The 27842-nt window shown below is 45.3% G+C and overlaps 1 protein-coding gene across 1 annotated transcript; it reads left to right on the forward strand.

Moving 5' to 3' along the window:
• Nucleotides 1–24621: 24621 nt before the first annotated feature.
• On the forward strand, nt 24622–27606 carry LOC310773016 (E3 ubiquitin-protein ligase RBBP6-like; the record flags this gene model as incomplete). Its single annotated transcript, XM_083632944.1, has 1 exon — nt 24622–27606. The coding sequence occupies one exon, from the start codon at nt 24622–24624 to the stop codon at nt 27604–27606; it is 2985 nt and encodes a 994-aa protein (XP_083489070.1).
• Nucleotides 27607–27842: the final 236 nt, after the last annotated feature.

Here is a 27842-nt window from a genome sequence, read left to right on the forward strand (position 1 = left end):
CAAGCACCCAATCGTGAAACCGCACAAATCAAGATAAGATAGGTGGTTTTTTGAAAGAAAAAACAATAAATTTTTTCCATATTACGCAAGTTTGGATGTTGAACACACTCAATAACAAACAGTTTTAGCATCACTAAATACTTCGCTGTTAGCAAACTAAGCCTGTTCAGGCCAAAACCAAGCTTGTTCACCAACTTTCAGGGCTATCTTCACTGAATGTTGCTTTTAGGACAAACATTCAACTATTTACAGATGTCAAAGTATGATTTGAAAGCTTAAAATCTGTAAATATATATATATTGGAAACACTGGTTCTTGGTTGGATAATCCTCACAAATTCCTTTTATCTAAATTAAAATGGAATTCCACCTCAGACCAGAATTCTGTTGTGGTCTCAGTAATATGTGAACAGCTATACGTCTACCCCAAAGCTATAGAAAACGGCAAAGCAAAGTTCACTTTAATGTTGATATGGGAATAAAATGAACAACTATGATTACAGTATGGATACTTACACGGTCATGTTCACAGATATAGGCTACTGTAGATGGGATGCTTGGAACACATTTACATTCTGCTTAAACTAAGGGCAGACTTGAAGCTTTTTTGTTCTTTACATTTTACTCTAAACTCGGAACTCTGCAAGAGAAATGTCTCCAGGAGATCTGCAGCTCTGTGCTTCCATTTTGTCTCTGCAAGACAATCACTCCACGATGTTTACAGAGATCAAACAAGCAAACAAGGAAGCATTCACGTTCACCTCCGGCCCTCCAAGGGAAACATCTGGCTCTGGTAAAGCCGTGTATGTGTGTGTGTGTGTGTGTGTGTGTGTGTGCGCGCACACACACGCGCGTGTGTGCTCGTGTGCACATCTGTTTGCACGCACTACTCCAGGAAATGCTTACCATCTTTATTCTCTATCTCAGCTTTGAATTCACAGTCCTGGGATGCCTCCAAATGTGGGCAGCAACACTTTCTCATCTCCTATACAAATCAAGCGCTCCCACCTGCTTTTTTGCAGAGATCTAAAAAGGCATTCATGTTAAGCCTGCTATTAACACTTTGGCCCGGCTTCAAGTTCATTTTCATACGCGTTCCTTGGGATCCTGCGGATACTAGGCCCTTTTTCCGTGTTTTTCTTCTTCTTTTTTTATCAAAGCTTTCTTCGGGAATTCCTGGGTTTTGAATGTGGCTGCAGGCGAAACATAAGCCTGAAACATAAGCCCCTGACACTTGTTGACAGCGTGCGGAGGTGTTTGCGGCACGGTATGCATTCAGGGGCCGTGATTGACAAGTCCAGGCCCAACCTGCGCTCGCTTGTTTGTTATTCATCACCCGGGACTTTTGACTGACGGCTTCGCTTGACATGATTATCAACTTTCACCTATTTTAGGAGGAGATGGACACATAACGGGGAGGGGGGATAAGTATCCCATTTAGGGAGAAATAGGGAGTTGTGATCTTGGGTTTAGTTTTTATTATTATTACTATTATTATTTGATTTATTTTATCTTTCCCGTTGCAGGCCTCCTCTCTCCATTGTCTCAGCTGTGAATGAAGAGGGAAAGGCGGGTGGTGGTGGTGGTGGTGGTGGTGGAGGAGGAGGGGGGTTGTTAGGAAGAGGGACTGCAAAGGGTTAAAAGCATCACTTTGAATGACAAAGACCTAACAGTTTACCCCCGTATTCAGCCCGGCATGCATTCATCCTGTTCTCAATGGTTGGGGGGGAGTGGGGGGTCCTCTCCACTACCTGCTCCTACTTGGTATTCCCATAGAGAGATGCTGTCTTGTTGGGGGGTGGGGAGGGCAGGCAGACAGACTGGGTGTAGGCTGAGGGGAAAGCAGTCCTATCTGTGGCTCTCTGCAGCTCAAAGCCTCAGGAGATAGATTTCGACTACTTTGCGTAGGAGGGGGGGGGGGGGGGGGGGGGGGATTTCTGTGGCAAATGACACTCCCAATAGATCCCATTACATTTGACTTGGTATTTTACTTTTGTTTTGTTTTGTTATCCAGCCACTTGAGTGGGGTCTCTCCTTCGCTTGAGGTCTGCGTCTTGGCTGTGAGCGAGCCGCTTCAAATGAGCTTTTCTGCTAGTTTGGGTCTAAAAGTGTTTGGAAGTCCTTTGCTGTGTTGCCAGAAAAGCATATGGTCCTCCTTAGTTTCCCCAGGTCATTTCAGACTCGCTGTGCTTTGTTTGGATCTCACAAATGAGGGGTTTTCTTGGCAAGATGCTGTATAGCCTACCGCTTTCACAAAAAGCCTTAACCCCATGGTCGTTACAAACACTTTGTAAGTAAAAATGGGTATGTTTTAGCTGCTTAAACTCATACACAAATACTTTAAAGCAGTGGTTCTCAACGTCTGGTCCGGGCACCACCATGGGTCCTTGAGGGGGTTCCAGGGGGTCTCTCCAGCACTTAGTGAACTTCATTTTTTCCAAACACTACTTTCACAAATGTGTGTTGTGTTTAATGTGACCTATAGGTGAGCAACCCACCAGGTCAAATCTGTCTTATTGTGCAGACTTACTTGACCAACAAACTGATTCTGATAGGAGAGACTAGAGAGAGAATTTTGAATATCTTCAGATTTTGTGACTTATGTTACTGGGTAACAATGTCTTGTTTTTTGTAATTGCGAAGTGTTATATGTATGCTCTGGCAATGTATGATGCACCTTATAATGTCAATAAAGCCCTTTTGAATTATTTGAATTTGAGAGAGAGAGAGAGAGAGAGAGAGTTGGTGCAGGAGAGGATGAGAGAACAAGGAACACAAGAGCGGAGGGAGATTGTTTATCCACCCGGCAGTCCCAGTGACTTGGCAGCAGCCAGGAGGAGGAGGGGGGAAGGAGGGGATGTGAATTGAAAAAAAAAGGGCCCCAGTACGGCTCTCTTTGTTGGTTTTAGCTGCTGTGGCCCCTGCGGTTCATGGCGGCTGTGGGGCAGAGCGGCCTATTCACCCTGCTCACCAAGGCAGAACGCGGCACAGGAAGACAGGAAGGAAGCGAGGCTATTCTTCATGGACGCATTGTCTGTCTGTCTGATGGCCAGGCTTAAGCAATCAAACAGCACTGAGAGCGAGAGAGAGACAGAGAGAGAGAGAGAAGTGCGCCACCCTGTGAAAAATGGCACAATGGTTTAAAAAATCTGGATGATCAATATATAAAAAACTGTTTCCTGCAACGTCTTGTTTGCTGCAGAATTGCCCTTATCTTCAATCTTTGGTTACAAAACCTTACGGCTATAACGTCACATAATATTAAGAAGAAACGTTGGTGATCTCTGTAGACTAAACCTTACTGCTATAATGTCACATGATATTAAGAAGAAACGTTGGTGATCTCTGTAGACTAAACCTTACTGCTATATCTCTGTAGACTAAACCTGACTGCTATAACGTCACATGATATTAAGAAGAAACGTTGGTGATCTCTGTAGGGAAATTAGGTTGTTGCAGCAGCAAAGGTAATAGGATACAGGAGGGGGAAACACATTACATAAGCACAGAAATACGATAGAAATGCAGCAGAAATGGTAGAAATCATGTAAGCAATAAAACAATAACTAATAAAATAGAATGGAAGCATATGAATATAAACATTCTGCTGACACTACTCAAGTAGACTGCATGGTTTGGATTCATTTAGCTAAATTTGTATAATATGTAGGCCTATAGTAAAATATCTAAAAACGTACACTTTTTTTTAGTGCTTTTATTATATTATATTATTATTTTATATTATATTATATTTTGCACTTTGCTTGACATACAGTATTTTTAAGCCACTTTGAAAAGGTAGGCTGCTGTACGCTTTGTACTGTTAAGGGTGGAACACACCAACTTAACTTGACAGCACGAGCGTTGCCTCACTATGTCGGGGCCAAAAAATGCACTTGAACGACGGACAAATAGCACGTACGTTCTGTGCCTATGTGAGACCTCGGACTGCGGATATACAAACCAGATACATGAAACAAAGCTGTGTGCCTATTTCACACCATTCTCTTGCTCACCATGGTTTCATATTATAGCTACTTCTAATCTGTCTAATAAGTCTGATCAAAAGCAGTGAATGGCACTGGCGTTGTCAGCCCTTGCCTGGTCTTCAACATGTTGAATCGGCCGAAAAAGCCGATGACTAGTGCCAACGGTGCGGGACACGCTGCAAAAACCAGGGCCACGGATGGTCACCAACAGCCCCGACATTGCCAACCGCCGATTATGGTCTGTGTGTGTGAGGGGTTTTAGAGGCAGATGCAAAAGATAAACTGAAATACTGGAGAAACAAGACTATTAACTTTGAGATGATCTAGTTCTCGCAGCACGTAACCAAAAGTGATTTCACTCCTTTTCCTTTTCTCTACTGTGGTGTGTCAGCTTCCTGAAAACAGAGATTAGGACTTGGACTTGAGTCACACTTAAGTCACACGCATATAGTGACCTGAGACTTTACTTGAGACTCGTCCTCAAAGACTTGAGACTTGACTTGGACTTGAGATTTGGGACTTGTGAACAATCTTTATTTTTGTGTGTATTAACATTAAGGAAAGGTCTACTAATAATAATGTCAACGAATCAATGCTGATGCTGTATGCTAATAGATAAAGGAGTGAGGATAATACAGTAGGCTACATGCTTTGAATTCCTTAGTTTTAGCTATGCAGTGTTCTAAGCAGACCGGATGGCATCCAGCAGATGATACAACGCTCATCCGTAAGAGACTTGAGACTTGACTAGGACTTGTGACCAAAAACTTCAGACTTGTTTGTTTGTTTGTTTGTCAAGTTTATTTCAAATATGTATGTAAACAAAACAGAGACAATATACGGGGCCTTCAAAATGACACGTTAACAAGTCGATTGACATAGTATAGTGAAATAAAGATGAAGGGGTAACAAACAGACATATTCGAAAAGGAGTGAGAAGAAGTATAACTTATTAACTCCCACCCCTTTTCCACAATACTACATTATTATATTTATACTTTATAACAACACATACTATAGAAATATGTGAAAATCAGTGTAACACTACTGCATTCCTCTCCTCCTTGTACCTTGTGAAAATCATATTTTTGTACAATATTTTAACTTGACTTGGACTTGCCCCTCAAAGACTTGAGAGTTGACTTGGACTCTAGCTCAAAGACTTCAGACTTGACTTGAAGTCTTGAGACTTGATTTGGACTTGCAAAAAATGACGTGTGAGCATCTCTGGCTGAAAGAGACGAGTTGATGGTTTCAGTGTTTTCAGAATGGCACATGTTTTATGGAGAGACTAGGACAGAGTCAGTCAGATGTTCTTGCTGGTGCTAGATAAAGCCTGCTTACATAAAGGCACAAAACCCTGTTGGAAGACGTGCTTCTCATGTTTCAATGGAAAGTTCTGCTTTGAAATGGGATGAAAATACATTTTAAAAGCACGTTTTCTGTCCCTGTATGAATGCTGGTATAAGCATTTTCTCTCTGTATGAATGCTGGTATAAGTATTTTCTCTCTGTATGAATGCTGGTATAATCATTTTCTCTCTGTATGAATGCTGGTATAAGTATTTTCTCTCTGTATAAATGCTGGTATAAGTATTTTCTCTCTGTATGAATGCTGGTATAAGCATGTTCTCTCTGTATGAATGCTGGTATAAGTATTTTCTCTCTGTATGAATGCTGGTATAAGCATTTTCTCTCTGTATGAATACTGGTATAAGTATTTTCTGTCTGTATGAATGCTGGTATAAGTATTTTCTGTCTGTATGAATGCTGGTATAAGTATTTTCTGTCTGTATGAATGCTGGTATAAGTATTTTCTCTCTGTATGAATGCTGGTATAAGTATTTTCTCTCTGTATGAATGCTGGTATAAGTATCAAATTGTTCCCCAGCTGGTTGCTCAAAAGTCAGTTTTATAAATTCCTCATGGCCGCAGAGAGAGGATATGGCGCTGGATGGCCACAGAGCGTAGGTGTAAACAACGTCACCACACCTATTCTTCTTAGTGAATACGCTTTCTCAGAAGCCACACTTTCATTTCTGTTTTCTTTTTCTTTCTTTCTTTTTTCCGACGTGGGTGGTAGAGACTCGCTCGTGTCGAGAGCTCCAGGTTCAAGTGCAACATCCCCACCTGACTGTGGTTTGACTTTCCAGTGTGAGTGACTATATGGCTTGGTATATGACAGCAGCAAAGAGTACAGCAGAGACACCCACGCTGATATGAAGAGAACAGCAAACCTACTAACATTTTCAAGGATTCCTGAAAATCGTAGGTTTACAAATGTGTTCTGTTCGTATCAGCAGAATCACCAACGTTTCTCCCAAAAATTGACAAAGCACTTGACAATGAAAGCAACTTTTGTTCAATTACCAGGCAACTTTTGTCCGTTTTGAAGTTGAACTTTTTATGAACACGTGGCATTCACCTCTCTACGCCTCTACAACACGGCGAGGTGAATTACGAGGCACACCTGCAACCCCCCCGTTCTATCTCGGTGACAGCCCAACTACTGTTATGCCTTGAGGAGGAAGATTACAGTGCTGGGCAAGGCAGAGAGAGATGATAGAGAGACAGAGAGTGACAGAGAGAGAGAGACTAGAGAGTGTACCTGTCATAAAAGTTTAGAGGGTGCAGAGGAGATGGAGGGTGTGTGTGTGTGTGTGTGTGTGTGTGTGTGTGTGTGTGTGTGTGTGTGTGTGTGTGTGTGTGTGTGTGTGTGTGTGTGTGTGTGTGTGTGTGTGTGTGTGTGTGTGTGTGTGTGTGTGTGTGCGTGTGCGTGCGTGCGTGCGTATGTGGCAAGCCATTTGAACATTTAATAGCTGGACTGGATATGTATTGCGTTTCAGATATCCACAACATTATTCTTCCTATGACAATCAATGTCACTTGTGCCATTCATCTGTATGGGGTTTCTCAATACAGATATCTACAATTCACATTGCAGAGATATCTGCCACTAGTTGTAATTGCAGTTTCAGAGATCTACAATTAATTCTGACTTCATAATTCCAGTTCCAACCCGATCTCCCAAAAATTGTAAAATAGCAACATTTTGATTTCGGCTCCAAAATTGGTGGTAACGTTTTTTTCTGGGGGTCTCCAACCCCACGGACCCCTCTAACCTCTCCCAGACCCGAACTCTAAACCTAACCTCTCCCACCCCTCAACCCATTGAAAAAACATTGGTCCAAAACGTTGCTATTTAAAAAAAGAATCAACATTGTCCTTTTGATCTTAAATTAAGTTTTAACTCGTCAGATGTCTACATTGTCCTCTTGATCTTAAATTAAGTTTGAACTCATCAGGATGACGTTGTAGACATCTCAAAGTAGAATTACGAGTCATACTTCAGTTGCAGATATCTGCAATGAGAATTGTGTTTCTCTGCAAGTGAATTGTACAGTAGATATATCTGTAATGAGAAACCCCATACACATGAATGGCAAAGTGACATTATTTCAGGAAGAATGTCATCATGGATATCAGAAAAGTCCTTTTTGACTAGGAAGAATGACGTTATAGATTTCTTGAATGAAAATTCACGAGTCACAATGTAATTACGACTAGTCAAATTGACGTTGATATCTGTAATGTTAATTCCAGATAGTCCAACTTAGCTAGGCTATTACACGGCTTGCCATAGTGTGTGTGTGTGTGTGTGTGTGTGCGTGTGTGTGTGTGTGTGTGTGTGTGTGTGTGCGTGTGTGCTGATGTTCACTTAGGCGTGTGTATTCTCGCGTGTCTGCCTGCACACGCGTGTGTATCCGTTAGCGTAATCGCGCCTTTCGCCCAGACAATGAAGCCTGACTGGAGGCCTAAGCCTAATAACAGCACTTAACTTCAATCCACCACAGGAAGCTGGCTCATCTGCACGCGGGCACACACACACACACACACACACACATACACACACACACACACACACACACACACACACACACACACACACACACACACCTACACACACACACACACACACACACACACACACACACATACACACACACACACACACACACACACACACACACACACACACAGTCAGTGCGTTGCTGACAGCCAGTGGATATTTGTTGGCGACACCATGGCTGCTAGGTTCTTTACAGCTTAGCGGCCAATTGTTGTACACCCAGATACACACACACGCGCGCGCGCGCACACACACACACACACAGACACACACACACACACACACACACACACACACACACACACACACACACACACACACACACACACACAAGAGCTTAGAGCTTCAGTTGTGATCCTGAAAGGCAACCCTGATCCCTCTGCTACACAGTAGGACAGACAGACATAAAAAGAGGAATTAGTGCGGTCTGAGAGCTCACTATACCACATCCAATTTAGTGTGTGTGTGTGTGTGTGTGTGTGTGTGTGTGTGTGTTTTGTGCGCGTGCGTGCATGTGTATGTGTGTATTTGGGGTGGGGTGCTGGAGGAGGCATTTAGGTGTGTATCTGGATGTGGGAGTGTGTCTGTGTGTTTGTTGTGGGGAGATTTCATGCGCGCGAGCGTGTGCGTGTGTGTGATCACTGACAGACTTTGAATTATATATTAACGGGCGTCCGGGTAGTGTAGCAGTGGATTCCCTGCCTGTCAACACAAGGGTCACAGGTTTGAACCCCCGTGTTACCTCCAGGTTGGGCGGGCGTTCATACAGGCATAATTGGTCGTGTCTGCAGGTGCAAAGCCGGATTAACGGTATGTGTCCTCTGTCCTGGTTGCTGCACTAGTGCCTCCTCTGGTCGGTCGGGGCGACTGTTCGGGGGGAGGGGAACTGGGGGAATAGCCTCCCCCCGCGCTACGTCCTGCTGGTGAAATTCCTCGCTGTCAGGTGAGAAGAAGCAGCTGGCAACTGTGCATGTATCAGAGGAAGCATGTGGCAGCTAGTCTACAACTCTCCCCCGATCGGCAGAGGGGGTGGAGCAACAACCGAGACAGGCAGGTGGAATTGGCCAAGTACAATTGGGTAGAAAACAGGTGGGCCGGCAACCTGAAAAAACTTGATTAAAAAAACCGTGCTGTCTTGTAATCGTGAGTCTTGAAGTCATTGTGGTTTTCACACTGTATATGACTGAGTGGGCGACAGGGGGTCACACTTTCCACGATATTTCACCAGGGGGAGAATCCCCGACGAGTCTGTCTGGTCTCCAAACCACGTTTTGTCATGACAACACGTGAGAAGTACACTTTTTTGCAGTGGAAAACAAAGGAGAAAACACAAACGCAGCGTCGGATGCTCCAGCGCAGCGCAATGAGAGCACAAGTCAACAGGTACCAGAGCTGCCAGGCTGCTTAGTGTGAGAATGTTTGGAGTAAAGCAGCCGTCCTCCTGATGAAGCCTTAAGGGCTCATCATACTCGAGCAAGCTCCGTGGGGTGGAGCTCCGTGGGGTGGAGCTCCGTGGGGTGGAGCTCTGCGAGTCACCGTGCGGACCTCGCGCTGGGGCAGATGCTTTTATACTCAGAAGTGATCAGCCAAGTGATCAGCATGTTATTGTACAATGGTAATAGTGAGAACAGCCCGTGAAAAGTCACAACCCAGCAAGCAACATTACGTCATGATAACGTTGTGATGACGTCTTTCAGTGACGTCCAGGACGTGGCCAGATCACATGTCGGTTTGGGGATGATTTAGACGTCTACACGGGAAAGTCAAGCTGACGTCGAAATATGACCATTACCATGAATGGGCATGTTCACTTATTCTGCTATGTACACAGTGTATATTCAGCAGCTTTATACATAAACCTATAATTATGTCCAGATTAACAATTTATGCTACATTTTCAAAAAATGTAATACTGCCATGGTGGCTATTCTACCACTAGGCTATCTGTTCACTGAACATTCTGCTGTATGTTGGAGTAATATAGCCTACCGTTTCAAAACATGGACCCCTTGTTATTTTTATATCGGTATAACATCCAGGGAGTCGGGACAGTTTTAATAAAAACGAAAGCGAATTTAATTCAAACCTTAATCTGGAACTTGTTTTTTATTTAAAACGTTGGCGTCAAGTCTTTGTGGATCGCACATCACAGTGTAACCGTTTAAAATCTGTGTAAGCAGAACCCCGAAACACATTAACGCACAATGCTACAGCATGCAACTTCCAACTCAAATGTATAGTTTACGCCTCGCAGTGTATTTTCTCTCTTTCAAAACAACTACTTGCACAACTCCACTACTTCCTGAAATGAGTAGGGCATCTTGGTTTCCTGTCCTACACTATTGGATGAACTGTCAGGTGTGCCTGATCACTGTTGTGACTGCAGCAGTCAGGCACACCTGACATTAATCAGTTCATCCAATAGTGTAGGACAGGAAACCAAGATGCCCTACTCATTTCAGGAAGTAGTGGAGTTGTGCAAGTAGTCTGCCCCCCTTGGTTACTGTTGCTACGTAAGGCAAGCTGCGCGGAAAAATTGCATTCTCAATGATATCAGTGCGAGACATTCCCAAGGAAATAGCGGCAAATTTCTGGAGTAACAGCTCTAAAATATCAGAGAGAAGTAGGCAAAAAGGACTACAATATGCTTGTGAGAGCTACATTCATAATATCATTTGTTGGCGAAGTACTGTGAATGAAAAGATCGTTAAAATTGAAGGAAAAGCTCACCGGTCCCAATGCAAGCGCGAGGCACCCCACGTCTTCACAATACAAGTCCAGGACAAACATATCAACAACAATGCTCTTGCACAGCAGGGTAAGTCAATAACGGTGTATTGTTTTATTTTAAGCTAACGTTCAGTCATGACTCTCTATTATTTACGTTAGTAACTTGTAGTAGAGTTATCTGTTCAGATTTATTTTCATGCATCCAAAATGGCGCTACTAACCTTTTGTTTGGATGCCTTTTGTTTTGATCACTACCTAGCTTTTAGCACCTCTGTTCATCCTTGCTGTGATTGTTTTTAGTTTGTATATTTAGGGTGTCAGCCCATTGCCAGCTAAACTAAATTATCCCCTTTTTCCATGTGTTTAAAGTGCGCCAGGATATTGCTCCCACATCATGGGTTTGATCCATACATTGGACCTCATAAAGGCACAAGAGGACAGCTCAACTCAACCGTCAACACATCCTGCACAAGTTTGCCACAACAATGGCACAAGCCAAGGGGTGCTAAAATAAAAGGATTCCCCCGCAATTCATCTCCTCGTAGTCCCACCTCCACGAATAAACAGTTTGTTAATCAGCGCAGATTGTCCAGTGTCCACATGCAAGTGCTGATCACTCGGATTTTGGATAAAAAATAGCCCAGGCGGAGAAATACGTGATTGATTGCAACCATTTAGTTATCCTCATGGATATTTCAGTGGTGAGTGAAATTAGTTGGATAGTGATACAGTGATAATCTGGGCCAGATCTGACTCGTCATGATATGACTTGAGCTGGCCCCGATTGGGCTCTCTCGATTCGTCCGGGTCCGTCCGTGCTTGCTGCTGGGAATGAAACTCTATTATGTGCAGTACTGAGTGCGCTTTCACTCTCAAACGACCGTAGCCTACATCAGCACATGAATGAATCACCAAACTTGTTTTTACTGAAAGCCGTTTCAGTTCTCAGCCCTGATAGCCTACTGTGTGCTGCTTTTAATCTCTCTCAAACATGCTCTCAACACAACACATTTACTTGGTGAAATGACTAAAAACGAACAGTTGCAAATCAAAGTTTAGCCTACCACATGGGTCAAGAAATGTGGTGAAAACACAGCTCAGTGTTCAGGGCTCAGTGGCTTGAAAGCGGCCATGTTTGGAGAGAAGCCGTGCGGAGTTCGCGCTGTGAGAAAAATCTTCAGGTACACGGTGGGCGCCCAACCACGGCCAACACATTTACGTCATTTGAAGCATCCGGCCCTCGCTCCACCCCCGCGCCCTTCATGGCATGGTGAGCATAAAGCAGCCTTTAAGGGCTCATTATACTCGAGCAAGGCTCCGTGAGGCGGAGCTCCGTGAGTCACCACGCGCTGGGGCAAATGCTTTTATATTCAGAATGGCAGCCAAGTGATCAGCATGTTAGTGTACAATGGTAATAGTGAGAACAGCCCGTGAAAAGTCGCAATGAAATGCTATTATGTGCAGTACTGAGTGCGCTTTCACTCTCAAACGACCGTATATCAGCACAGGGGAAATGTTACATGATCTCTTCTGATTCTAAATATAACTGAATCGCTTTGTTTGACCAAGTAAAACTATTTCTTATAAGCATTTTACAGAATGTCTATGGAAAAATGAATAGCTCACCAGCCACCACTTGCCCGTAGCCATCCAATCACAATCAATCATGAGACTTAATCTTCTTTGGAAACTATTTATATTTCATTCTGATTGGTCTTAGGTTTGTGTCATAGTTCTGTGGAGCCCGACATGAGCCCGACCAAAAAAAAGAAAAAAGAAAAGAAAATCAAGGGCCCTTCATGCTGAGGGCCCCTGCCCACGTTGCCCATATGGTAGGTCCGGCCCAGTGTCGAGGACGAGCAGTGCAGCAAAACGTATAACTCTCTCTCCAGAGAAAACAGCGTTGGACATTTAGCTTCTGATTTTTTTTAAGAGCTCCAAAAACTGTCACAGAGTTTGAGATCAGGGCTCGTATTGTATAATCTGAACTTGTCTTAAGCGTTTAGGTTCTAGTAAGGGAATACTTTACATTCAGCACTTCCATAACTTCAATGTGTCACCAAACAGAGCTTGCAGACATGCAACAGTCACAGTTTCTCATTTGATGCCTCCAAAATATTGAGGATCAAGTCTGTTGAAGCGTTAAGCCATCATTCTTGTCGTTCGCGTAGATGTCACTTTTTTCAAAGAGTGTACAATCGTCTCATCTTGTTCCAGATGGGTGTAGTAATCTCTTGTAATCTATTGCAAATAGTCTTATCTTTGGCGATGATGAGTCACATGGCGTGCCATCATATCATCGGGTTACTACGATGTCACGTTTCAACAGTAATAACATGCTACCACGCAGCACTCCGCCCACGCAGCACTCTGCCCACGCAACACCGTGCCAATGCCTCCGCCCTGAATAGTTTCATTGAGACCCGGATCAAATTATTCAAATAACGGCTTCGGGACGAGGGAGAGGACATTTGCAAGTCAAATCCACACGGACATAACTGGTGCTCTGAAGAATATGAGAGTAACAGACTAGAACACACACACACACACAGACACACAGACACACACACACACACGAGTGCGCGTGCACACACACACATACACACCGACCATGCACTCTGTAAATCTACTGAGAGACAGCGAGAGAGAGCAAGAGAGACAGATCGTGTGAAACTGCAGTGCAAGCCTATTGAAGGAAATGATCAGATCGACCTGTGTGCAATTCAGCTCCATTAAAAAGTGATTCCCCCTTTATAAGATTCGAGCTTAATGATGCAAAGGGTATTTTGGGGGCAGCTGGGGTTAAAGAATAGGCTGACCGAGATCCGCTGCTTTAACTGAAATGTGCTATAAAATGTTGAACACCGAAGGACATCAGTTTGATGGAACTCAAGTGTCTTGCAAGTGTGTCTTTCTTTGTGCAAGTGATATTTTCATTTTTTCCTTTTTCTTTTTTGAATCAATGTAGAAGTAAGGATGCCTGCCATGGTGCACAAATCGAGCCTAGCGTTAGCTCGGGCAGGCCACGGTGTCAAGCTCAGCTCACAAACCCAGTCCGTGTCAGCTGATCTCAAACCCCGCCCACATCAGCTGATGGCTCAGCTGATTTCCTCCAATGCATTCAATTGGCACTCTCTTATTGAAAGCTGCTTCCGTTCAGTCCGTCTAACCTTTCTGCTTCCTCTGCAAGTCGCTTGCAACCCACCTCCACCCCAGCTCCTCCTTATATGGTGTGTCAGACTTAAACAATGTCATTTCTGTTCTCATTGACTATGTTTACATGTTTTGCAATGATCCGACTATTGACCTTAATCTAAATAAGACGATTTCATGTAACACCGTAACGTTACACAAACTCGAGGTTGGGCGGCTGTGGCTCAGGAGGTAGAGCGGGTCGTCCACTAATCAGAAGGTCGGTGGTTCGATCCCCGGCTCTTCCAGTCCGCATGTCGAAGTGACCTTGGGCAAGACACTGAACCCCGAATTGCTCCCGATAGCTGTGTTAGCACCCTGCGTGGCAGCTGGTCGCCTTCGGTGTGTGAATGGGTGAATGTAGGCACATTGTAAAGCGCTTTGGATAAAAGCGCTATATAAATGCAGTCCATTTACCATTTACCATTTACCATTCACACAAACACGCAAAGGGACTCACAGGCTATACACACTGACCTCCTGAATTCAACATGAAACCCTTTCTGTCATGTTGCACCGTGTTAATGACACGATGTTGAGACTTCTTTTTACCAGTGGCAGCCATCTTTTGTTCTGTAAACAAGTTGGCAATACTAGCTGTGAGCTAGAGCATGTGTCGTCAAATAGCTTGACTGTACGTCGCAAAATGCTGCAAAACTCTGATGGGATGTCATATAAGGTGTTATAAGGTGTAATAAGGTGTTTGCATATCTACAGCGTACTTAAATAATGTGACTAAGATCGGAATCCACCACATCTTAATTCAACTATTGCTTACTCCGACTCTGACCTTATTGCCGGTTAAGGTAATCATAAAATTCTGTTTAGATGGCAGTGTGACAGTGTATTATTCCAATTATTGTCTTAACTCATTCATGGCCAGTTTAGGACTGCCAATATTTAGCACAGGCCAAAGATTTTCATAATTGTTGGTCATCTTTCAAGACCCACAGTAAATTATCTATTAGCACCAGAGTGATTTGCAATACCTCAAAATGAAGATGTACGTCTCTGGGTTCACCAGGGAAAAAAAAGTGAGCTTTTAGCATGTTCTGTACTCTACTTATATCCATTTATATACACCCTGTTTTCACCCAAAAGGTCTCTCTGAGATGACAAACAGGAGAAAAGGCAATTTCTGTAAAATACACATTCTCAGGCAGAACTTGCTCTCAATTCTTTTATTTTGAACTGTATTGACATCAGACATGTAAATACTATTCGTTATGACACAAATGAAAAAAAAAAAATATATATATATATATATATATATATATACACATGAAGTGCTTTTTTTTTACATTCAACAATACAGCAGTGTGAGTGAGTGTGCAGACAGACACACAGACAGACAGACAGACAGACAGACAGACAGACAGACACACACACACACACACACACACACACACACACACACGATCCCCCTTCGTTGCGTGATTTCTAACCCCACATAGGATAAGCAATAACCACGCCCTGTGGCGCCGGGATTGGCCAGGAGCAACACTGGAGGGCACGCAGCCCAGCGATTTCATGAACCAACTGAATAGCTCTTGAGAACGGACAGCGGGCTGCTGTGACTGCCGCTTCTTAGCTGTTCGTGTGTTTATTTTGTTTTGTTCTGGTCCACCCGTCCTCGTCCATGTCTCCCTGTCCTATCCTCCCTGCTATTTGATCGTTCCCGTTTTCCCCTCGGCTATTCAACACGTCCTCACCGCCCTCTGATCGATCATTTCCTCATTCCTCCGATGATCAAACGCATCTCTGGATTACTTTCTCCCGTTTTCTCCCGGCTGGCACACAGGAAAGCGACCAGCTCCTGCAGCGCGCCGAGGGGCGTTTCAATGGCGTTTCTCCTGTCTGCACAAGGAAGCGTTTATGCGTTTTCTGCTTTTCCTCCTGCTCAATTTCAAAACAACAGCTGCGGTATGTGTTTGTTCACGTGTTGTCTTAGATGCTAGGGACCTGATACTATGTCACAGGCTGAGGAAGTGTTTGAACTACGCGCTGCAGTAATAAAAACAAAAACACGTCAAACACGTCATTGGCCCTCTGGGCTATTCCTGATAACACGTCAAAGACGTCATTGGCCCTGAATGAGTTAATCGGGTTAATATCAGAATATGCAGTCCATGTAAAAATACCAGTGGGCAATTCAGCCTCCCTCTGTTTGAAGCTATTGCGGAAATTGTATTATTTCGAATGGCCAGTGGGGGGCGACGTGGGTACTGCAGAAACAAAATCGGTACACTATAAATACATCGGATGAATCTGAACAGCAATACTTCCGACCAGTGAGAGGCAGCAATGTGCCGCAAGGCATCTAGTCTGCCAGAAAGCTATTAGAAGAAGCAGAAGAAGAAGCTCGCCAGATAGCTCGCTAGAAAATTATCAAGTGTTTTAATAATGTTAGACACACGTAACTGTATAGATCCCCGTTATGCGGTCAGTCGATCAAAATAACGCATATTTTGAAATCGGATTTACTTTGTGTAGGCTTAGCAGCAGCTAACAGGCTGGAAGGCTCACACCATGGATGTATTAAAAGAACACAAGCCAGGCGGACGGTCGGCTGGGCTGCACACATTGATAGCGAGACTGCATCTGCAGTACCAGGATTTCCCACAATGCTCCAGGAAAATACATTCATCCAATCAAACATTACCAGGAAGCAGGATCAAGGTGACGTCACGCTCAGTCTGTCCAGATATGTCAATGAAACATACTCATTGTTGCCGGCTCTGTTCTGTACCTGGGGGGTCTTTGCTCCCTGCCTTATAGCACAGACACACTATACACAATGGTCAAAGTCGTCAGATCACTGTTCTGTCTTGAAGTCATTGTGGTTTTCACACTATATGACTGAGCTGCAACAGGGAATCACTCTTAACAAGATAGTTCACCATTACAATCCACGACAAGTCTGCCTGGTCTCTAAACCAAGTTCTCTGGGGTGCTGCCTCACCATCTGCTACTCTTCCATGAACCAGTAGTCTCTTAAAACACATGCGTTAGCAAATGCTCCCGCTTACCCGTCTGTACTTCGTGGAGGGGAATGTTGGTCAAAATGGATGTAAGGCGGGACATCTGCTCATTTCTCAGCTGCCTCGGTTTTGTTTACATGTGTAAACAAATGTTTACACATGTAAATGTTTACATCAACTAGTGAACCAGTGATGTCACTAGTTCACGGAACAGCAGCAGATCCTGTGCCGGTTATTCAAACTACAGATGATACTCAATCATTTTTGTATGCCCCCGTCATGCATTTCATTCTGTGATTCTGCGATTTACATGAAATTACGAAGTCCACGGGCCAATCACGGACTGGCCTCGTAGTTGACAATGTAACCGGCCAATCAGAGACGCCACTGGCAAAACAGTATGGTGGCTCCCAAAGCAATGAGCGGTAACGAAGACGATGGGATTTCAAGCAAGACGGCCCAACTTCAACTCACTTCCTGTCATTTGGGCACGTGGGTTTTGCCCATGGCTTTCCACGGACACGGCCACAACGAGATTTTCGCCAGGTCTGAGTCTATTGGAGTCAATGGGAAAAGTCAACGTGATCTCAGATTATGACAGATCCCTTAGACCCCATATTCATTAAAGTAAATATTTGGCCCATTCTCCGAAGCCACATATCTTCTGAATATTCTGACACTAAAATGGCATTTTTCAGACCGACAGATCAGGAGAAAATTAAACTTGTTCAAGACCTGTCTCTATCTCAGCAACACACTGTCGCGAGATTTGGCAACAGGAACTTATGTTAGCGGCCAGGGAGCAATTAGCTAAAGCTAAATGTGAAGTTTGTTGATGTACTAGCTAAATCTGTGGCTAATTTTCTTTTTTAATTGAATATCTTAGTTTCAACTGTATTGAGCTAACAAAGCATAGTGTTTATATGTGTGGTTTGTGGGGAACTCACAATCTCTATTTCAAGTTAGCTTGCTAGGTCAGCACTAACCCCTGCTTTAAGAAGAAAAAAAGTGTCAAGTTAAGTACTCCCACCCACTGAAATCTATGTGGACAGAGTTTAAAGGAATTATATTCAACAAGTGCAGTGGCCGTAGTGCAGTGCCCGTCTTCCCCCCCGGATTGGTTGAGTTTCTCTTAGTTGAAATTGGCTAAAGCTGTGTTCACACAGAGATATTTATTTTTCGCTCTGTCGCTTGATTCAACCCTTTGGAATCGCTCTGTCGCTCTGTTTAAATCGCTCATCAACAGGCACACGAATTGACGGACATGTGGGGGCTATAACGTTGCGCAATGTAACTCACAATTGCTCACAATGTAACTCTGGACAAGCTACCATCGGAGGCGGTCGCATTTCTCCTTGTCTCCCACTCCTACTCCCTTCCCTTCTCCCTCCCTATCCCTCTGCTTCTGCTACCCGGAGCCAATCTTGCATTTGTCTCTTCGAAACTACAAATATGGATTATATGGCTGGTCTCTCAACGCAATCAACAAAATCGCCCCCTTCTCCCCCCCCCCCCCCCCCCCCCCCCCCACCCCAGCCCTCTGCCCAGACGGGACCTTCGCCGCGGGATACGGGAAGACAGCAGTCATTGACCCTAGGCTGCACGTCACGATAAACGAGATGAGCAGGGCAGTGAGTACTCGGACTGTTGCGATTTCTGATCTGAATCGTAAAAATTGATTACTTCTGGGAGATATCACTGCCGCTGCGCCGAAGTGTTTAAAACTGAGGACCAGGACTGACTCGTGTGAGGAATGTTGTTGATCGCTGCACCCACCGGGGAAAACCAAAACAACTGATTTAATCTGCCCCCCCCCCCCCACCTGCTATAGCCGTCAAGGACACTAGCAGCAAAACTCTCCAGAAGCCTCGAGTGCAACCTGCGCTCCAACATTCACCCCCCCCCGCCCTGTCATCTGACGCCTGACTTTTGAACTGAATAGACCGAGGCCATCTCCACAGCAACGCTGTGTTTCAGCTGGAGGGGGCTCAGACCTACACACACACACACTCATGGACCCTAAGGACTCATAGGCCAACACACATGGTCACGCACGCACTCCCCCAACCCCCCCCCCTCCCGCCCCCCTCCCCTAAACCCCCCCCCCCCCCCCCGCCTTCAGCAACTTCCCCCTGCTTTCGCAACACCCCCCCCTCATCCCCCCCTTCCCTCCCACGAACCAAGCTGGCGCTGACATGGCAGCATAGGTGTAGTGCCGGTAGAACGCGGGGGAACGGCGTTCCTATACTTCTTCAAGGGCTGTTTTGTGTGTGTCAGTGTGTGTGTGCATGTCCAGCCAATAAAACGAGTGAAACTTGGCAACGTTGTCATTCGTCCTATATTTAAGGTGGGCTGAATTATTCACACAGCATCAACTCGCGGCTTGAAGAAAGAAGGAAACATTCCACCTTAACTATATTTAAGGTGGGCTGAATGATTCACACAGCATCAACTCGTGGCTTGAAGGAAAAGGAAACATTCCACCTTAACTAGCTACAGCGCGGGGAAAAACCTCAGTTTAATAAAAGCTATACGGAAACATACTGGCTTTTTCAGCATCAAAATATTTTTTTTTCCACCAGTACCTCACTATAACAAGTAAAGATGAAAAAGGCAGCCAAACATCCTTTCATTTTTCGGACCAGCTGCTAAAAAGGTACGTTTACAAGCATGAAGAAACAATGTTAAAAGCGTGTTTAATTTGCATCGCCAGAATTCGCCACAAAATTTTAAAAATGCCGGCCGCCGTGCCAAATGATCAATGCCTTGTGCAACTTGTGTGATCGCTGGTTGAGAGATTGTTTAGCTGTTTGTGTTGATAACTGACTCTGCTCTGCTGTGCCCATATGCGTATTTTAGTTTCAGAGCTGCAAATGTCACGGGCTTCTGCAGTGTTTATAGAGGACACAAGTTAGTCGTGTGTCAGTGACAGTGGTTTGCTGCACTTGAGGAATCCGTGAGTTTGCTCGTTTAATTCGTTGATATAAGCGATTGCCCGCCCCGAACGATTAATAATAGGCTGCGTGAACGTTAGCATGTGTGCGTGCGCGGGGGGGGGGGGGGGGGGGGGGGGGGGGGGGGGGCTTTGTTGGGACCTGTGCGTGTGCAGGTGTTCCCCATATAGGTGCGTTCCCCCACTTCTCTAGATAGCACTACACCTCTGCATGGCAGCCTCCTTGGTGTCGTGGTGTGGGTTGTCTTTGCTGGTAATCCTGTACATTTACAACAAATGTATTTGTATTGTATAATATTGACTCTCAATCAACTCTCTACTACTTAAAACCTTTTGGATTTTCACCCTGGACACTCGAGCCCCAAGAGGGCTGAACGAAGATTTTGACTTGCGGCCATTTTTGTAGTCATTTGTAGTCCTTTTGCAGGTGTGCTTGTAGGTGTGCTTTTGTGCTTTTGTGTGTGCTAATCTCATTATGTCCACATTGTAGTGAATATTGCTCTGTCTAGTATCTCTGTCCTGTGTCATTTTCTTCACAGCTGTGGTATCTTCATATACTTTTTTACTACTACCACAATTTTAAAGTAGTAGAGACCACCTTGTAATAGTTCACATCACACTTTCTTCTTAAATATTACATTTCATTATGACGGTTTATGCCTGATAACCCCAGTTTATGTGATATTCAAGTTGTTCTGAATACTTTCATTATTGTCCTTTGAGACAATTATGTTTTGATATTGCCAGTTGCCATTTGATTATGTGAACAAGTGCACTGTATGTTTAACTTTATGTATCACATGATGTGTCAGGTGACCCCTGTGAGGGTACTTAAGGGGTGTGTCCCTACACTTCATTTATGTCTGAGGAAGGGCCTTGCCCGAAACGTCACTTTTTTGTGGTCAAATAAATATTTGGGAGCAGCTGCCAGTGTGCGGACTCTATTTTTTATTATTTATTACTTATAATATTGAAGTGTGCCTTTATTACTCTTCAAATTAGTAATAATGTGATTTCTGAGTTATTTCATTTAAATGCTTTGTCCAATCCAAATTGCTGACGCTGTTCTATGGCGTCCCGGTTTTGCTCTCCGAATCTGAGAGGGAACCAAGCAGAATTTCGCTCGTGATACTTGTACCATGTAGTGACAATAAAGTTTATCTCATCTCATCTCATCTCATGTCATGATGTTTGTCCACTACGAGCCACCGTAGTTGTTTACAAGCTAAGCCTATCAGCGTGCTCCTAACGCGAGCTCCATACCGGTAGTACAGACTTCACTTCATGTCAGCTGTCAGCCTGTCAATGCGGTTTGTTGCCACACAATAAACCAGCGGTTTGTTCCAAGCCAGTGTGATCCTTGACTCACTCTCACACGGCAGCCAATCAGCGTTGAACAGCGAGCGACTGATGCCAGCGTAATTTCGCTCGAGTTGGGATATTTAATCAGCGATTTTTCTCCCGGGCGAATATACGCTCAATCGCTCGTTTGCATTGACTTTGTATGTAAACTCGATGCCAACGAAAAACTTTAATAGGTCGGTGTGAACGCAGCTTAAGTGGGTGGCGGTGTATGTGGCAGTATCAGTCACGATTGTGATGTCATCAGTGATGTCAGTTGAGCAATTGTGATGTCATCAGTGATGTCCCTTGACCAATTGTGATATCATCAGTGATGTCACTTGAGCAACTGTGATGTAGGATAAACTGATGGCGCACAGTTGCACGATGGCGCATAGGTGGGTGGGCGGTGTGTCTGTCTCTGTCATGATTTTGGGAGCCCGCAGAGCGGACGATTTCCATAACTGCAGCCATGGCGCATCTTCTCATTGTCTCCACCCTAGGATTTGACACTGCACTTTCTGGGGTCCCCAGCAGTGCACCTGCCAAGTTTGAAGTCGATCGGACCAACAGTGATTTATGACCTCATCAGTGATGTCATAGCAGCATAAGCTGTGATTGGTCTATGTAAGATGATGTCATAGCAGCATGAGCTGTGATTGATCTATGTAAAATATCGCTGTGGTTGCTTTTTTCAACACTGCATGCACTCTGTCAGGTCCCCTAAGCACACTCCCCAAGTTTCAAGTTTCAGACTAACGGTTATTGAGATAGAGTGCTTTTTTGTGTTGCCAGTAGGTGGCGCTATGATGAAATGCACGAAATTCGGCACTGCACTCTGTTGTGTTCCCATGAGTGCACTCCCCAAGTTTGAAGTTGATCGGACAAACGGTTCTCGATATAAACCGCTTTTTGTGTTGTCAGTAGGTGGTGCTATGACTACAACAGTATTCCAATTTCATTGTGTTGGATCGCTTGGCAAAGTCGATAAGCGGCGGACAGCAGCGACAAGGGGAGGGTCCAGTTTGAAATTGACTAACTGAAGATGGAAATACAGCAAGACAGCCAATCACGCTGCAGCACCAAGCGACCAGCAGGCAACAGCAAGCGTCTAGTTTGTCAGTTTGAAGTTTGAAGTTGACTGTTTACTACTGTTTATTTTATGCTATGTGTGTTCTGTGAGCGAGCTACTGTAACCTGTCCCAATTTCCCCCCGGGGATCATTAAAGTCTTTCTGATTCTGATTCTGATTCTGAAGTTGATACGAATGGTTCTCAAGATACATCAGTGATGTCACAATGCCTCCTTGTGTGTGTGCCAACTTATGACATCACTGATGACATCATCAGTGTGTGTGTGTGTGTGCCCTCTTTTGACATCACTGATGACATCATCAGTCTTATGCCATGACTGATGACATCATCAGTGATGTCACAATGCCTCCTTTTGTGTGTGTGTGTGTGTGTGTGTGTGTGTGTGTGTGTGTGTGTGTGTGTGTGTGTGTGTGTGTGTGTGTGTGTGTGTGTGTGTGTGTGTGTGGCCTTATGTGGGTCGGATTTCCCTGGGAATCTGCTGCATTGCTTTACAGTACGTCACAAAGGAAGGTTGTTTTATGGTACAAAACGAGAAGAGGGCGCTGTTCCTGTTCTTCCAGTGCAAATGTGCTAAAGCTTTCAAAGTTTTGGGTTTCTGTTCTGGCAATGGCAGATGGAGGAACGAGTGAAATGCCAACCACTTCCAGTGTTCTTATCGCCTTCAGTTAAGTGAAAAGAAAAACATAGAAACACTAACAATACCACACAACACTGAGATAGAGGCTAGCAGTTGCCACCATGTTCTCATTTGTTTAATTATAGCAAGGTGCCACAATGAATTTGACAATGTGATGTGTACATTTTAAATGCTATATAATGTACACAAATGTTCCTGAATTTGGATCAAATCGGCCCAAATTATAACAAAGGCAATTGATGTTCAAATCATATTTGGGGCTTAACCCTTATGAAAATTCATACAAAATTAAGTTCCCGTTGATTTGATTTGTGCAAAAGGGTTAAGATGATGTTATAATGTGCTTCCCACATGAAGACTGAGAGGCAAGGTTCTTTTCTCATCCTCTCTCTGTGCTGGAGGAAATTGATCTCTTGAGTCTGTCAGGCAGCTATGAGAGCGCTGCGAGCCACAGCCTCTTGTTACCGTTCACAGGTGCGGCACACTGACAAGCCGATGATGACAGCCAAGCCAAGGAGTGTGTGTGTGTGTGTGTGTGTGTGTGTGTGTGTGTGTGTGTGTGTGTGCATGCGTGCGCTCGCGCGCACACCAAATACAGTGTGTGTGTTTTACGCAGCCCGAAGACAGAAATTTGTCAATGGCTGGAGAGATTGTCAGCATACCTGGGATTCCACCAGATTCCAAACAACCAGTGACAAGACAGGAGAGAGACACAGACAGAGAGAGAGAGAGAGCAAGGGAAAGAGATAGAATGCGAGAGGGAGAGAGGCTTTCTGCCAAAGGTATCCACTCTGCCATGAACACAGGTGCAATATTTCACAAGATAAAGGCTCCTCTGTTTAGAGGAACATGCTGCTTTAGAGCCGTAGTACATGGGGAGTATTCAGAAGCAATGGGGACGTGCAGTATTGCCTTTAGTAGGAATGCTGGTGTGTACTAATTATAGTGGATAGCAATGGGGGCTATTGGGAACAGAGCTGAAATGAAAAGCCACAGGTGATCCTAACCAACACAACTGCTTACATATTGCTGTAAAAAGTTGCTGGGTGTTGAAAATTAATCAAACGCTTAACTGCACTGATGAGATAAACCACTTTTTGTGATGCCAGTAGGTGGCGCTATGACTATGCGCGTGTCCGAACTGCATGAAATTCAGCACTGCATTCCGTCAGGTTCCCAACTGCAGACTCCTCAAGTTTGAAGTCGATTGGACAAACTTTTTTCTCAAAATTCTCACAGTAACTGGGAATTATGACTTTAATCTCAGAATTCTGATTTAAAGTTATAATCTCAAAGATTTTCATCTAAAAAAAAGTCACTCACAATGTTGATTGAGGCTATGGTCCTTTGATGGAAGCCTTTGCTTCAAGCCAATTACCACTCATCGCCATAGGTGTCACCCAAGAGAACAAAACTGAAATCTTAGAGATTATCACTTTAAACTCAGAAAGAAACAAACCTGCATGTGGCCCTAATCATCTTCGGTAGTATTAACTTGTGTGTGGTGTAAAAAGAAAAAAAAATCAGGTGACCCTATTTGAATTCCAGGCCTATCACAACACTGCGACATGATTAGTGAAGTCATAAATCACCGATGATGTCACTGATGATGTCATAGAAATTGTGACTCATCAGTGATGTCATAAATCCTTCCCTGCTGAGGTTATACATTGGACAACTCTTGCTCATAGCCCAGCAAATAAAGCCTGAACCAGTTGCAACAACATAGAGCATCAACCAAGCCCAAGTCACCGAGTGTCTTGTTTTTTCTTGTGCTTTTACTTACTCTTGTAAAAATGGCGTGTGTTCACTATAAGTTTCCTTCCAAACTGGAGTACAACACAGTTACTTTTGATGGGGCCCATATCACGCTCAGCGAGCTTAAACGGCAAATTATGGCTCGTGAGCGTCTCAAGGCCAAACACTGCGACCTGCAGATCACCAATGCACAAACTCTGCAAGAGTACACTGGTGATGAAGCCCACATCCCTAAACACTCTTCTGTGATCGTCCGGCGCACTCCGGTTGGTGGCGTAAAACCTCCAGGCAGGATGTTCATTATAGATCGTTCTCTCAAAGCTCTGGTGAGATCTTCCAGACCCACAGATTCATCCCCTTTGTCACTGGACCAACTCTCCAAGACTGCTAACCTGGCTGACGCAAATGCATCAGAGGAGGACAAGATTAGAGCCGTGATCTCTCAGTCCAACCATGACTATGATCCTATATATTACTCCAAGAAGTCACTTGGACCTCCTGCAAACTATATGTGCTTCCGCTGTGGAAAGGCTGGCCACTATATACAGCAATGTCCCATGCTAATGGATAAAAGTGTGGAGGGTCCTAAGCCTCTGAAGGTTAGTAAGGGCATTCCTCGGAGCTTCATGATGAAAGCAGACCCGGGCGCCAAGGGAGCCATGTTAACCAGCACTGGAGAATATGCTATTCCCACTATTGATGCGGAGGCGTATGCGCTAGGAAAGAAGGAGCGTCCGCCGTTCGTTCCTCATGACCAGTCCTCTGAGGATGAGTCTGACCCAATCCCCAATGACCTGCTCTGTCCAATCTGCAATGACCTGATGACTGATGCTGTGGCCATACCCTGCTGTGGGAACAGTTACTGTGATGAGTGTATCAGGACCACCTTGCTGGACTCAGAGCACATCTGCTTCACTTGCAAACAGTCTGATGTTTCACCCGATAACCTCATTGCCAACAATTCTCTTCGACAGGCTGTCAAAAACTTTAAGAACAAGACCACCAAACATGGGCGCAAGCAGCTGTACCAAGCAGCCCCGCTCCTACCCCGCACTCAGTTACTCAAGACTCCGCCCTGCAGACAGCAAGACCCGCTAATCGCCAACATCTCGCACCCTCCTGCTCTCAGCACACCCGCCACCACTGCCCCTCCAGCACTGGTCCCGCCTACTCAGCCTGCGGCTCCTCCCGCTGTTGAGAGACAAGAAGTTTTGCGAGCACCTGTGCCTTCCCTTCAACACCATTCTACCATGCACTCAGCTAGTCAGAGTGAACCCCTTCCACCAGGTGAGACTGAGCCGGAGCCTAATGTGACACCAGCCTCTTCTGGAACCACTAACAGTGGACACCAGGTGAGCCACCAGGGTTACCATGTACCTGTGATTGGACATCCACCGCCATCAGGTTACCAGCCAAGGCTGCACCACATTCACAGAGGGGGAGGCAGACACTGGAACAAGCCGTACAGACCTCAAGGAGAACATCCTCCCACTCTCCTCCAGACACCTCCTGGTCCTGCCCCTCCAGTCTATCTAGCGCCTTCCCTGTACCCACTACCTCCACAGTCCTTTGTGCCTCCCTACTTCTCTGCCCCCTGCTATGTCCCACCACCTCCAGTCAGTTACCAGGCCCAGCCTGTCTTTGTCCCTGGAACACCAGGGGTCAACCCTCCCTGGGTTCCCCCTGGTGCCCAGCCCCCTCTTGGCCCGCTGCCCCCCTCCTTCTCCCAGCCCCCCCTTTCCAAGGAAGATTTCTACAGGCAGCGGCACCACCATCAGGACAAAGTTACCTCCAAACTGGACGAGTACACTAAAGACTTCCACAAAGAGGTTATGAAATACAGGAATGCACCACAGAGACGAAGACGGTCCTATTCTAGGTCCAGGTCATACACTCGATCCAGATGCAGGTCTTCTTACTCTTATGCCCCCAGTCGGTCCCATTCACGCTCCGGTGGCAGGTCTTACCCACGCTGCTCACGTACACGCTGCTCAGGTACACGTTCTCCTTCAAGGTCTTATGGGTATCAGCGCTCAGGCTCACCACGATCTCCCCCATATTTGGGAGGAGGTTGGGAGGGAAGTGAAGGAGGAGGAGGAGCCTACAGGTCCAGGTCACGGTCTCACTTTCCTGGTGGATACTGGAGCCACAGCCCTGGTGGCAGAAAACCACCTCGAGAGCCATCGCCCTACAGACTGAAGGGTCAATGTCGCGAGTCCTCACCCTCTTCCTCTGTCGCTAAACCCTTAACGATGACCCAGGCCAGACCAGAGGGTCCCCCCAACTCAGCCACCCTGAAGAAGAAGGGGAAAAGCTCTACTGTGAGGACTGCACTGCTCAAGACCCCTCCACTGTCCGACCGGATCCTGCCTCTCCCTCATCCCACTCGACATGACGGCCCTCGATCCACCCCTGACATTTGGGGGAGACAAGGTCTCCCCCAGAGTGGCCGTCTTCACCTCCCCCACCAACATGGACTCCCATTCATCCACCGCCCCAACTCCCCGATGGACAAACACAGGAGTATACTGAGGCCTCCAGCTGGCAAGCTGAGGAGAATAGAAGGGACGGTGGGTGGAGGTGTTGTCCTGTCTCATCCACTGATGCCTCTTAAGCCCCAGCTCCAGAGAATACCACCTCCCTCAGAGAGGACAGGCCTTCTTTCCATTACAGGGAGCTGTGAGATGGGCAGAGAAGAGGCAGACCGAGGGTCCATCAGACCTCTCATGGACCTTCAGATCAAGAGGCAAATTCAAGTCAATCCGTCAGGGGTGAAGCCTCTGGCCCCGAGGAAGATCAAACTGAACAGAGAGCTGTGGAGGAAGGGCAGCGTGCAGACGCCACCCTCGGGCAGAGCACCCGCAGTGCCCGAGAAGACGAGCTCCACCTCAGACCGATCCTCTTCCGACAGCACCTCCGGAGGAGACATACCCACCAGAACACCTGAGGGAACTGGAAGGAGATCAGTATCTAATCTAGAGTCTAATAACGACAACACTCTGTGTATACACATTTCAGCCTGACAACATGGCATTCAACAATTACATGTTTAAAACATTGTTACAAATTTTACATTTGCATTGTACTGTATATACTGTACAGTACACCCACCTAATACACAATTTTAGGCCATCCTGGTAGCATATGACTTATTCATAAAATAAAAATACAACAAAATATAAATAATATAAATATATATTACAACTTGTCCATTTTTATATGTCTAAGTGTGAATTTTACCAGCATCAGCTATGTTTTG

This window comes from Poromitra crassiceps (genome assembly GCF_964638095.1).
Source record: "Poromitra crassiceps genome assembly, chromosome: 3".
Classification (NCBI taxonomy): Eukaryota; Metazoa; Chordata; class Actinopteri; order Beryciformes; family Melamphaidae; genus Poromitra; species Poromitra crassiceps.